The sequence below is a fragment of the Perissodus microlepis genome, chromosome 14 (genome assembly GCF_051167445.1).
Source record: "Perissodus microlepis isolate ML-2025 ecotype Zambia chromosome 14, ASM5116744v1, whole genome shotgun sequence".
NCBI lineage: Eukaryota > Metazoa > Chordata > Actinopteri > Cichliformes > Cichlidae > Perissodus > Perissodus microlepis.
This window is the reverse complement of record NC_140474.1, coordinates 1,436,989-1,451,423: the sequence shown is the minus strand read 5'-3', so window position 1 is coordinate 1,451,423 and position 14,435 is coordinate 1,436,989. Positions and strand designations below refer to the sequence as shown.

At 46.8% G+C, this 14,435-nt stretch overlaps 1 protein-coding gene across 3 annotated transcripts in view; it reads left to right on the top strand.

The window, feature by feature from the left end:
* Positions 1-14,435, top strand: part of plekhg2 (pleckstrin homology domain containing, family G (with RhoGef domain) member 2) — a 67,823-nt gene that overhangs the window by 24,831 nt on the left and 28,557 nt on the right. For all 3 annotated transcript variants that reach the window (XM_084952001.1, XM_084952000.1, XM_084952002.1), the window contains 2 exons: positions 836-1,365; positions 11,150-11,250. In XM_084952001.1, the coding sequence (XP_084808127.1) occupies positions 836-1,365; positions 11,150-11,250 (631 nt within the window). The remainder of the gene's footprint in view (positions 1-835; positions 1,366-11,149; positions 11,251-14,435) is intronic.

Sequence of the window (14,435 nt, the reverse complement as noted above, 5' to 3'; positions counted from 1 at the left end):
CTCCTACGTTTAATCCCTCAGATGTACTAATATGAGAAGAAGTGAAATTCCAACAGTATGTCTCAGTTTTTCCACATGATAAAGAAACGCCGCTGCACGACTCTCCGAGCTGAAAGAAACAAAAGAAACGTGTAAAATTACAGAAAAGCTTCGTGTTACTGTGGACACACTGTAAAAAATGGTGTTGTTGTAAACTGTGAAAGAACTTTTCTGTCATTTAACTGTTGATCTATTATGTCATTACTTTGCTTTGTGAATGGGCGGGGTCTATATCAAAAGCTGTCACGCAGGCTGTAACCGGCCAGTTCTGGCCCCCAGGCCTTATGTTTGACTCTGTGTCTGACTCTGTGCGCTCACAGTCAGCTGCTCTAGTGTGTGGTGAGTTCACTGACCCACTTCTGCACAGACAAAGCGTCACTGTCATATGTTCTGCTGCCGAGCCCGCCTCATCACACACATGAGGAAACGTGCATGTTCGACTGGTTTCTGTTTGGGCGTTTTAGCTAAAAATACAGCCTGTAAATAAAAGATGTCTCGTTTTATGGCCACAATATCAGGTTTTTGGAGCCAGAAGGGAGAACTGGAGTGTTATAAGCTAAACTTGGTTAGCAGACAGCTAGCAGCTACACCCGCCTGTAAGTCAAATAGGCCACGCCCCTAAAAGTGCACACTTTAAGCCGTAACTCATAAAAACACTGTGGCTGTTGGAGCCTCTGGTGGACGTTAGAGGAACTGCAGCTTGTTAAACTTCCGTGTTGGCTTCTTTTTTAAACTCTGTGTTTAAAACGAGCTCGTGGACTAATTTGTGCATTTTTCTCTCTTCCTTTCTTTCCAGCTGCCAAACGTCCCTCCTCAGTCTCATCTCTGAGTGGGATTGTGGGTAGGATGATGTCATCCGGAGAGCGAGGAGCGTCGTCCTCCTGCACCTCCGTCAACACCGTCTGCTCGGACGGAGAGCGTCCCGCCTCCCTCTCCCTCTCCTCCTCTGCCTCGTCAGTCTCCCTGCAGGACTCCTCCCACTCCTCCTCATCCTCTTCATCCTCTTCACTTCCTTACGGCGCAGTGCCGACATACAACGCCTCATCGTCGTCCTCCACGCCAAAAAGAAATGGCTCAGACATCAGTCTGGACCTCACTCCCCTCACACCTCATGGAGGCGGAGGAGGAGCATCTGGAGGAGGAGGGGCGTGTGTCGCCAAGGTGACAGGAGGAGGCGGCCACCCCAGTAATGTTGCTAGTCCGGTGGGGGTGGCAGTGGCGGCGGCGGTGGCCACGCCCAGACAGCTTTCACGGCTGGACCGAGTGGTCCTGGAGATCGTGGAGACGGAGCAAGCCTACGTCAGAGATCTGAAGAGCATCGTGGAGGTAAGAGCTTTCATCCAACCGTCCAAAGTATTCACGTCACTGCAGCGTTTCCGACCCGGAGGAGGCAGGACGGGCCCAAAATGACTTTTAGAAACTATGCGTTTATTTCCTCCAGCTGTTTGCAGCTGCTTGTGTGGGAACATGCAGCCAACAGAATTATGATCAGAGAGGAAGCCACGCTAATGCATGTAAATGCATTTGATAGCACAGCTTCTTCTCTACTGTCTGTCTTAGAATACTTGTGTTACCGTAAGAACACGAATGACCAAACAGTTTGTGCATCAGGCTGTAAACATGTTTATTTCTGCTGTAACGTTTTAACGTGGCAGACTATGGGGACTGACTCGCTGCTGGAGCCCCCGGTGGACGTCAGAGGAACTGCAGCTATTCTTATCTTTGTCCACACTCAGATTTTGAGGCCAGCTGTTTCTCTTGCTGGCCTGAGGTTCAGTTTCAGTTTGCTCTCTTCCTTCAGTTTATAAAAAAGCACAACACAGTTTGTATGTGTTAAATGGCTTTTTGAAGTAAAATTACCCTGATGGATGTTCGGAGCTTCCGCTCTGAAGGCCAACAGATCAGTGCAGAAGGATAAAGTCAGGATAGGAAAGCCTCTCTGACCAACAGCACTGTGGTGCCCATGAGCAAGGCAACCACCGGTGCTTGAAGAGGAGAAGATTGAATGTAGCCTCCAAGAACACTTTAAAGTTTGTTATTCTCGTTGGCATCACTCCTAAACACAAGCGGAGACAACTAAATAAACCCTGTGAGTTCAGATAGACGTCTGCATGTCAGACATACCAGCCTTATTGCTATTATTCCTGTTGCATTGTGGGAAATCATTCCACAGTTCTCCTAAGCGAGGAATGTGTCACGCTGAGTGAAAAATTTGTTCTTTTCAAAGGAACTTTTGAATAGAAAAACTCGTCCTGACAGAATTTGCTGACTTTATTGTTCGTGTGAGTGTGTGTGTGTGTGTGTGTGTGTGTGTGTGTGTGTGTGTGTGTGTGTTTTCGTCCATCACTGGCCCAGGTGTGCCACAGCCAGGTGTGTGTGTGTGTGTGTGGGGCTGTACAATCGGAGTGTGAAACATCCTTTTGAAGTAAAAGAGAAAATTTACTGCTGCTTTCATCCTCTGCCATCACATACACATAGACGCACACGCACACACACAGACACACTCACACACTCACACACACTCACACACACGCACACACACACACACACACACTCTGTCATCAGGTTTATCAGCTGTCTGTCAGTTTCGTCTCTCCGACCTTGTGCAGAGGACAAACCTGCAGCTCCTGGTTAATCCCTCCTGACTCCTGCTTTCGTCCACACTCACAGGTCACTCTGACAGTCACATGACTCCTCTGGATTGTTATTGGATCGTTATTATCACTGAATTCTTTGGGCTGAAGCTCACTCACGGTCACGCCGGTTCCTCCACTTTTCCGAGTAAGAATCAGACTGATATCAGGTGATTCACCACTGGGAGGGACCACCAGGTGATTAAATCTAACGTCCACCCGGAGCGTCACAGAGAGCCTGAAACCTGAGCTCTGTGCAGCACGTCTGCAGCATACCTCACACCTCTGTCCTGTGTGTGTGTGTGTGTGTGTGTCTGTGTGTGTGTGTGTGTGTGTGTGTGTGTCTGTGTGTGTGTGTGTGTGTGTGTGTGTGTGTGTCTGTGTGTTGTCCTGTAATGTAAGTCTTCAGTCCTGCTCTTCTCTGTATTTCAGGTTTTGCTGAAATCTGTTTTTGATTGAGGCTACATGATGTCACACTCACTGTGTGTGTGTGTGTGTGTGTGTGTGTGTGTGTGTGTGTGTGTGTGTGTGTGTGTGTGTTTGAGAACAATGCAGTGCAGAAACTCTTGGAAAGAGGAAGACTGAGCGTCTGAGAGCGAGCGTCTGAGAGCGAGCGTCTGAGAGCGAGCGTCTGAGAGCGAGCGTCTCCGTCGTTCCTTCTTTGTCTCATAACGTCAGCTGTCAGCAGACTGACGTCGCTCCACCTGCTTCGACTCTTCTCTTTTACTTCCTTCCCCCCTGATGCCTGAAGTCCAGAGATTTGTCAAAAAACTGCTGAAACAAGCGTCATTGGGGTGGAAGGAGAAAACGAAGCGAACAAGAGGGGATGGAGCTGATGGCCTGCAGCCAAGGGGGACAGGAAGCTGAGGAGGAGGAGGAGAGATAGATGAAGAGGGGGTTAAGAGAAGAAGACAGAGATGGAGGAGGTGACGGAGAAGGGAAAGGTTTAGGAGTAGCAGCAAGAGGATAAGGATACAAAGATTAGGAGAGAAAAAATTTGGACATGAAGGGAAAGACAAAAAGACGAACGCAGGAGCGAAGAGAGCAAAGCGAGGCTGAAACAAAGAGGCTGCAGAGCAGAGGCAGCGTTTACATTCAGCCCACCAACCACATCAGAGCTCGCCATCGCTCGTGTAAACTGTTATGAGGTCGATGGGTTGGTGGAGCAGGCGGAGGATGAGGGCAGGAAGAGGTGACCGGATGGGAGGCACAGACTCTGTGAGCAGAAACAAAATGCAATCAGTGCAAAAGACAAAGGTTACAGCGCCGCCATCATGAGCCGCATGCAGACCCGACAGCTGCTGCGCGTCAGGAAGACACGTGCAGCTTCGTCACCTCTCAGGATGCAGCAGGTTACCGAGCTTTAGCCACAAACTGAACTAGAAGACGTGAGCTTCCAGATCAGGTCTGTGACACCTGGAGTTCTTCTTTATCTGCCTCATAGATAAAAATCCACCTCAACATTTGAGACTCAACTCAAAGTTCAATTCCATTTTATTCACACAGCACCAAATCACAGCGCGCCATCCAGAGTGACCTCAGTCCACATTATTTACTAATTATTTTCAAATGCATGGCTAACTTGACTGAACCCAAACCGTGGGGCCTAACAGGGACTCTCCGTCTCCTGGGGCAACGTCCCGTTTCTGAGCGGCTTCCTCCCAGCACGGCCTTTTGGGCGGCAGCTATCATCTGTTGCCCCGAACGTGGGATCAGGAGCGTCGGCGCCTGTAAACACCGGAGCGTATCGAGTCACGCGGCGTGTAAACAGCCGAGTGGAAAGAACAGAATGGTCGAGGCTGTGACCGCATCGTTGACGGCGTCCTGCAGACAAACAGCACATTCTGTGGTTTCTGCATCCGAGTTTAAACCAACGTCACGTTTTCTCATCTCTCGCGCTTCCCACCCTCCGTCCTCACAAACGCGCTCCTCTCCTCGTTCTTCCTCTCCCTGCGATCGCTCTCTGATTGTTTTAAGAAACGTTTCCCTTGCGGCTCTTCCTCATTCCTCTCGTCTTCCTCTCTTCATCTTCCCGTTGAGCTCTGTCATTTTTCACTCATCTCTGCCTCTCAGTGTGCATCTGGGTTTTTCCTCTTGCCTTTAAAAGGTGCTGAATGTGGCCAAGGCCTCTCATTATATGCCTCATTATACTCACACACACAGGGGAGCTGTGTGTGAGAGAGCGAGTGCTTGTTTTGGACATGATTTAGGAAAAAACAGAAAGCGAGCGATGGAGGAAGAATGGAAATGATTTATGTTTGCAGCCGTCTCCTAGAAATACGAGTTTCCCTGAGAGTCCCAACGAGAGGCCGACACGTCGAGTCCGCTGCAGCGAGCGTTTCCAACGCTCGCTGCAGCGTATCACGTATAATTTGGTTCACATAAAGCCTCCAAGCAGCACAACACAACGGCCTCGTTCATACATATGAGCTGTTACATAAAACTCAAAGTGCATCCTGATGTGGAACCAGAAAAAAAGGAAAAAGTGTAATTTAATCTCCTTCTCTGAGGTATTTTTAGGAGGCTCGTGTTGCCTGTTTACAGGCCCAAACAGCTCGATGGCTGTGTGGGAAATTTCACACAAATATTACGTGAAATTTGATGAAAAAGTGACGCCGTTCACCTCCAAAGAGCCAAGCTGGAGATCATCTTCTGACGGGGTCGTGCAGGAAACCTGAATCTTGGAGGACAGCGTCCAGCTTTGTGTTAAACTGAGTCACCTAAATGTCAAAAGACCCAAAAGCAGGAGAAGCAGACAGACGGGCCCTCAGAAGTACCCGAGACGTTCACGTGATATTTAAAACCCTTCTGTTAAATCTGACAGCGAATGATGAGCACGGTTCTTTCCGGAAACACCTCGGGGCAAGTGCAGCAGTTTAATCTCTGTTGTGGATTCAGGCAGCAGACCCGAGGAAGAGGAGCACTGATTCGATTGTTTAAGTGTCGACCTGGTGAGCGGACCTCGGCCTCTCGTGCTTCTCACGCTGTTTCTGTCTGATATGCATCTTCTCTCGACGGTGGTCGAGTGCAGCCGGTCGGCTTTGTTTACCTGCAAGATGTTTGGATAAGGTTGCACCACGTCACACGTGTCCATATAAAAAGTTACTGAGTGCAGACGAATGAAGGCAAATGTATCAGCTGCTTTCACTCAATCGTCCGATCACTTCTGAGTCTGAATGATTGGTAAACCCGTGAATTAGGAACGAGGTGAAGCTAGACAAACTGCATGCGGCCGCCGTGATAACCAGCCGAGCCGGAGCAGTGGAAGAGCATCAGTCGGACTCTTACATCAGCTAATTCCCTCCTACGTGACAGCGTTTAAGGTCATTATGAGGAAATTACATTTGCAGAGCTGCTGTAAATAAATCCTAACACGATGAATCTGCAGTCATGCTGTCATCTGCAGCATCGTGACCGACTGTCCTCGGCGTCTGTGCAGTCTGATAATCAGCTTCTCTGTTCCTCCTTTACTTCCTGCTTTTTCAAGAGTTGGTTGCTTCCTGTTTACCATCCTGCCTGCGGGCACCCTGAGCTCGGCGTCTCTGACGGTGAGGTGGTTTCCTGCTCGCGCAGGAAGTGTCGATGTGCACAGGTTTGCTTTGGCACCTCTGCTCGGGTGTTGCACTCGAGAAGCCGTCACCTCCTGTTCATCGATGTGAAACTGCCTGCTGAGGAGCGCGGGCATTTTCCACGTCACATGATTTTGTTCCTGTAAACGTTGGCGTTGCACGGCTGATATCACCACGCATGCTTTATGAGAGCCTGTGCATTGCAGCGTGCACACAAATCATCATGACTTAAATGACTAAGCTGATCGGTTCCTGGTTTGCATGCTGAGCTGTTTGTACGTCCGGTCCAGCACATCACGTCTTTTATTTGTTACTCTGCACTCGTACACTCGCGGGAAAACTTGAAATGTTTCATTTAGTGTTGCTGTGATAAGAAATGCTTGAACTTGAATTAAAGTTGAAGGTAAACTGACCTAAGGTCATGATTTACCCTGTGAAGTTATTTAAAACCCTCAAGGGGCATTAAATAAAATAATTAATAATATTGTATCCAGTAAGGCATTAATCCAAAGTTGTCATGAATCGGCTGTGGCCGGCATGATGTAGGACCCAAACTGCAGGACACTCAGTCGGAGGAAACTCAAAGACACTGCTTTATTCAATTCAATTCAATTCAATTCAATTTTATTTATATAGCGCCAAATCACAACAAAAGTCGCCTCAAGGCGCTTCATAGATACAGAGAAAAACCCAACAATCATATGACCCCCTATGAGCAAGCACTTTGGCGACAGTGGGAAGGAAAAACTCCCTTTTAACAGGAAGAAACCTCCGGCAGAACCAGGCTCAGGGAGGGGCGGCCATCTGCTGCGACCGGTTGGGGTGAGAGAAGGAAGACAGGATAAAGACATGCTGTGGAAGAGAGACAGAGGTTAATAACAGATATGATTCAATGCAGAGAGGTCTATTAATACATAATGAGTGAGAAAGGTGACTGGAAAGGAAAAACTCAATGCATCTTGGGAATCCCCCGGCAGCCTACGTCTATTGCAGCATAACTAAGGGAGGATTCAGGGTCACCTGGTCCAGCCCTAACTATATGCTTTAGCAAAAAGGAAAGTTTTAAGCCTAATCTTGAAAGTAGAGATAGTTTCTGTCTCCCGAATCCAAACTGGAAGCTGGTTCCACAGAAGAGGGGCCTGAAAACTGAAGGCTCTGCCTCCCATTCTACTTTTAAATACTCTAGGAACAACAAGTAGGCCTGCAGAGCGAGAGCGAAGTGCTCTAATAGGGTGATATGGTACTACAAGGTCATTAAGATAAGATGGGGCCTGATTATTTAAGACCTTGTATGTGAGGAGCAGGATTTTGAATTCAATTCTGGATTTAACAGGAAGCCAATGAAGGGAAGCCAAAACAGGAGAAATCTGCTCTCTCTTTCTAGTCCCTGTCAGGACTCTTGCTGCAGCATTTTGGATTAGCTGAAGGCTTTTCAGTGAGTTTTTTGGACATCCTAATAATAATGAATTACAGTAGTCCAGCCTGGAAGTAATAAATGCATGAACTAGTTTTTCAGCGTCACTCTGAGACAGGATATTTCTAACTTTAGAGATGTTGCGCAAATGGAAGAAAGCAGTCTTACATATTTGTTTAATATGTGCGTTGAAGGACATGTCCTGGTCAAAAATGACTCCAAGGTTCCTCACAGCGTTACTGGAGGCCAAGGTAATGCCATCCAGAGTATGAATCTGGTTAGATACCATATTTCTAAGATTTTCAGGGCCGAGTACAATAACCTCAGTTTTATCTGAATTAAGAAGCAGAAAGTTAGCGGCCATCCAGGTCTTTATGTCTTTAAGACATTCCTGCAGTTTAACTAATTGGTGTGTGTTATCTGGCTTCATGGACAGATAGAGCTGGGTGTCATCTGCATAGCAGTGTAAATGTATGCTATGTCTTCTAATGATGCTGCCTAAGGGAAGCATGTATAATGTAAACAGAATTGGTCCTAGCACTGAACCCTGTGGAACTCCATAATTAACCTCAGTGTGTGAAGAGGACTCTCCATTTACATGCACAAACTGGAGTCTATTAGATAGATATGATACAAACCACTGCAGTGCAGTACCTGTAATACCTACAGCATGTTCTAATCGCTCTAATAGGATATTATGGTCGACAGTATCGAACGCTGCACTGAGGTCTAGCAGGACAAGCACAGAGATGAGTCCACTGTCAGAGGCCATAAGAAGATCATTTGTAACCTTCACTAAAGCTGTTTCTGTGCTGTGATGAGCTCTGAAACCTGACTGAAACTCTTCAAATAAACCATTCCTCTGCAGATGATCTGTTAGCTGTTTGACAACTACTCTTTCAAGGATTTTTGATATGAAAGGAAGGTTGGAGATTGGCCTATAATTAGCTAAGACTGCTGGGTCTAGAGATGGCTTTTTGAGTAAAGGTTTAACTACAGCCAGCTTGAAGGCCTGTGGTACAGAGATGTGCCAGAGATGGGCCGCGTTACTGTAATCCGATTACTTTTTTCAAGTAACGAGTAAAGTAAGGGATTACTGTTGCAAAAACGGTAATTAGATTACCGTTACTTTCCCGTAGGAACGCTGCGTTACTGCGTTACTAAAACCGTGATTTTTTTTGCCAGAACGTCTCATGACAGTGACGTAAGCGAGTGCGACGTTCGTGACAACAGCTGTGTGCAGATCAACAATGGATCATATATCGAGTGCGGGAGAGAGTATGAGCGTGCAGCGTTTAAAGCGTGGAAGTACTGACCTTACTTTGAGTTTGATTCCATAAAAAGTGACAAAAACATTAGTGTCCGTTGTGCGTGTGAAGAAAACTTCTTTTTACAGCGAAAAAACCCTAAACAAGCACCGAGTAGCTACGACGTAATGGGAAACTCACAGAGAAACTCATGGATTCTTCCACTGACCGCTGCGGCTCACCTGCACCAGGGTAAACCTCCGCCTACCCCACTCCTGCTTTACAGGTGAAAATAGAGCAACAGGACCGCTAGTCTTTGACTTTATTTATTTTCTGCTGTGTTTTACTTGCATCTATTTGAAAGACTGAGTGTAAACACAAAAAAATTATTTTATGTGCTGGAATGTGCAGAAAATAGGTTTAAATGTTAAACTAATTTCTTCCAGTCAGAGAATGTTGCATGTAATTAAATGTTTGCTTCATGCATGAAGTTAAAAGATTAAAACTAATAAAACAAGTTTTAAAAAGAGACTTTTCCATTTGATTACATTTTGTATGATGATTATGTAGAAAAAGTAGAATTGGGCTGAAAGATCTATCGCTTTATCACCTATTCAGGTTGTAAATCGTGTTTTTAAAAAGTAACTAAGTAACTAAGTAATTAATTACTTTTGAAAATAAGTAATCAGTAAAGTAACGGGATTACTTTTTTGGGGAAGTAATCAGTAATTAGTTACTGATTACTTTTTTCAAGTAACTTGACCAACACTGTTTATTGCCGCCCACCTGCTCGATAGCTAGCCGGGGGGTTCAATGGTCACTCGAGCCGGCGAGAGCAGCGGACTCCCGGCTTCATTGTTTTCAGACGCCTGCTGTCTTTCGCTCCGTGGCTCAGGGGGTTGGGAAGCGTATCTGTAACCGGAAGGTCGCTGGTTCGATCCCCGGGCTCTCTGTCCTGGTCGTTGTGTCTTTGGGCAAGACACTTTACCCTACCGTCTACTGGTGTTGGCCAGAGGGGCCGATGGCGCGATATGGCAGCCTCGCCTCTGTCAGTCTGCCCCAGGGCAGCTGTGGCTACAACCGTAGCTGCCTCCACCAGTGTGTGAATGTGAGAGTGAATGAATAGTGGCATTGTAAAGCGCTTTGGGTGCCTTGAAAAGCGCTATATAAATCCAATCCATTATTATTATTATTACTCAGGTTAAACGTGATATATAAGTCACTCAGATAACTAAAATGTAATTGTTTGCCTTTTTTCTGTGTTTTATTTGTTCCGGAGTAAATAAATAAATTAGATTAAATAAAACTTTATTAATCCATCGGGAAAAAACTGAATACTAAGAACGCCAACGTTGAAACCAAAAGACTAGAAATGATGAAAACTGACAAAAACAAAGTTCAATAAGAAGGCAAAACTCAAAACACTGAGTCACTGACCCAGGACCGTAACAAAGGTACACAACTTAAAAGTCAGCAGAGGCAGGACTATTCATACACCGAGGACTAGAAACAAGACTCAGGTGAAAACGATCAAGACAATCAGACAGACAGCGAATAAAACCTGAAACAGAATCTAAACAACATAAAAGTAAAACCCAAGAGACTCAATATTAAAGACAGAGATGTAACCCAGAGCATTCTCATCGTAACATACCGACGGTTTGTCACGTGTGTCGTATGTTACGTGTTGGGATGAGAACGTGTTGTATAAGCAGACCGGAAACGACACACACAGGACAGTAAAGCCAACATTAAACAGGAACCAGAACTCAAGTATTACAAACATGAATCCAACAGTGCTCAAACATCAGAACCAGAGCCAAACACAAACTGGGACAAAAGTGTGTCAGCTGATCTTAAGACTTCCACGCCGCCGTGTTTTCACGGATTTGGCTGACATTAATTATGAAGCCTGTCTTCTACCTGTCTGTGATGTTTGATAGGAAACTGCTGCAGATCCAACCAGCTCGTTTGTGCGCTTCATGTGCTCGGACTCCAGCACCGTGAATATTCCCGAGCTGGAATGGCCCGTGTTTTTCCCGCTCTGCTGACATTCCTAATTAGTCAGACATCAAACACCTGCTGCTGGAGGCTCACGCCAGAGCTGAAAGCTGCTTTAATTTTCACGACAGCGTCGGGGTAAAGAGTGCTGCCAAACTAAATAAACCACCAACGAAGAAGTGAATCAGAGTGTGTGCAGAGCAGGAGGTGGAAACACTGACTCTAACCCTCTGTGTGTGTCTGCAGGACTACCTGGGCTGCATCATCGACTGCGGCGCCCTGCCGCTGAAACCCGAGCAGGTCAGCACGCTGTTCTGCAACATCGAGGACATCTACGAGTTCAACAGGTAACTCGCCTGCTCCTCCTCTGTGCTGCTGTTACACGTTAATGAGTAACTGTAACAGCAGGCCTGAATCAGCAGTCTGTTTGAGCGAATGTTTGTGCGTTTTGTTGTCTCTGGTTAACTGTTGGTGCTGTCGGTCGAGTAAGAGTCGAAGAGTTTGGTCATTTGGGAAAGTCGCTGATTTTTTCTGCTGTTTCTGACAAAAAGTTTCTAAATTTCCTGGAAAGAAGTTCTTCTCATAGTTTTGATCTTGTTCAGAAACGACTCAGCCTCATTCATAAGATAAGAGATAAGATATATAACTCTTTATTGTCATTGCACAGTCATACAGAGTACAGTAGTTCAATGAAGTTGGAAAACTGTCCTACGTCGGCACTACATATAACACAACACGACACGATACAACACAGTATATTAACTTAGTAATAAAAAATGAATAAGTGTATGTGTGTTGCACACTGTTATTATTGCACATTAATCATTATTGCACCTTGTTATAAATATAAATATTATTATTGTTATTGTTTTTACCGTTGCTACCTCCCCCCCCAAAAAAGTCCAGGGAGGTATCCAGTCAGGTCAGCTGTTAGCATTGATCAGGGCTGTTGCCCTGTTGTAAAAGCTGTTCTTGAGTCTGTTTGTTCAGGACCTCAGCAGCCTGAACCTCCTGCCAGACGGCAGCAGCTTAAACACCCGGTGTCCTGGGTGTGTGCAGTCCTGTAATGTGCTGCGTGCCCTCTGGAGACAGCGAGTGCTGTACAGGTCCTTCAGGGAGGGAAGAGGATGTCCAATGATTTTTTGGGCCATATTGATGACCCTCTGGAGTGCCTTTCTGTGTGCTGTGGTGCAGCTGGAGAACCACACACCGATGCAGTACGTCAGCACACTTTCAATGGAGCAGCGGTAGAAGACGGTCAGCAGCTCCTTCAGGTCCATTTTTCTGAGGATTCTCAGAAAGTGGAGACGCTGTTGAGCCTTCTTTAAACCCACAGAGGTGTTAGAGCTCCATTGGAGGTCTGTGTCTATGTGCACACCCAGAAACTTGAAACTGGAGACCCTTTCCACGCACTCCCCGTTGATGCTGACAGGCTGCAGCTCACACTTCCTCCTTCTGGAATCAACTACCAGTTCTTTTGTCTTGGTGGTATTGAGGTCCAGGTTGTTATCTACACACCAATCTGACAGCCTCTGAACTTCAGCTCTGTACGCCGTCTCATCTCCCGCTGAGACGAGCCCCACCACGGTGGTATCATCTGCAAACTTGATGACTGCGCTGTCTGGGTGGGAACTAACACAGTCATGTGTGTACAGTGTGTACAGTAGGGGACTCAGTGCACAGCCTTGTGGAGAGCCGGTGTTAAGGCTGAGTGAGGCCCCACTCTAACTCTCTGTACACGGTCTGAGAGGAAGTCTCTGATCCAGCGGCAGGTGGTAGAAGGAAGTCCAATTTCCAGCAGTTTAACTATTAGTCTGTCCGGGAGTATCGTATTGAAAGCAGAGCTAAAGTCAACAAAGAGCAGCCTGGCGTAACGGCCCTGCACTTCCAGGTGAGAGATGGTGGTGTGGAGCGTTGTAGCGATGGCGTCTTCAGTTGATCTGTTAGCTCTGTATGCAAACTGGAGCGGGTCGAGTGTGGGTGGCAGGCAGGACATGATGTGACGTCGGACCAGTTTCTCGAAGCACTTCATTATGACAGGTGTTAGAGCAACTGGTCGGTAGTTGTTGAGGCTGCTAATGTTAGTACGCTTTGGCAGTGGGACAACTGTGGCTGACTTTGGGGCACGGTGGGATGCAGGACTGGGACAGTGAAGTGTTGAAGATCTTAGTGAAGACACCAGCCAGTTAGACACTCTTTTAGGACCCTTCTGGTCACCCCGATTTGACCGGCGGCCTTCCTGGGGTTCACTGCCCTCAGTGTGCGCCTCACCTCATATTCCTGCACTATGAGGCTTGGGATGCTGCTGCCTCTGGTCCCTTCACCTCAAAGCGTGCGAAGAAGTGGTTCAGCTCCTCCGCAAGCGCCGCGTTACCCTCAGTCAACGTGGTGTTGCAAGGTTTGTAGTTAAGTGCTGAACTCCCTGCCATACCTGTTGTGAGTGGTTGTTGCTGAAGTGGCCTTCGATCCTCCTCTTGTACGCTGCCTTGGCTTCTCTGATGCCTCTTTTCAACTCAGATCCGGCTGCACTGTACTGCGTACCATCACCGGATCTGAAAGCGGCGTCACGTTGCTTCAGCAGGACCTGGACCTCTTTAGTCATCCAGGGTTTCCGGTTGGAGACGTTTGTCAACAAGTGACACTGTTGACACAGAAGTTAATATATGAGAGCACTGATGCTGTGTGCTCTTCAAGGTCCTGATGTCCGTGTTTTCAAAACAGTCCTGCAGCTGATGTGATGCACCTTCTGGCCAGGTTTTCATAGTTTTTGTGACTGCAGGATGGACATGTGGTCTGACAAACCTAGATGTGGTAGAGGGGTTGCTCTGTAGCCTTTTTGGATGTTGCTGTAGGCTTTATCCAGTGTGTTTTTCCCCCTCGTTGCACATTTAATATGCTGTTCAAATCTGGGGAATACTGACCTTAAATCAGCGTGGTTGAAGTCCCCAGCTATGATGTGCGCTGCGTTTGGATGGGAGTTCTGCTGATTGCTTATTGTCTTGTGCAGCTCCTCCATGGCCGAGTTAGCATTAGCATCGGGTGGTACATACACGGCCGTTACCATGACAACAGTAAACTCGCGAGGTATGTAGACGGGTCTGCACTTCACAGTCAAATATTCCAAATGTACCACCAAATCACAACACTTTAAATTGTGAAGTAAAGACCGTACAATAATACAACCGCCTATGAGCGAGCGCGGTGACAGCAGAGAGCAAGAACTTCCTTTAACCGGCAGATCCCAGCTGGCTGTGAGCGGTTGGGGTGATTCTGACTGTGGTCCCCGAGATTTTTAGAACATATTTGCCTTAAATCTGCATCCTTTATATACAGTTAACCCTGTGAGGCCAAAGCCAGTAAACTCCTGTCATAACTGTGTGTTGGAGGGAAATTAAAAGTAATTAAAAGTGGACACGACGCTGTTTGTTTGTTTTTTATTTGAAAAATCTGCTCCACTGGTAACAGGAAACCTGTGTGGGACTTTCAGTGTGTTGCAGTCTTAAAAACACCTCCTTGGTAACACGTTTTGGCT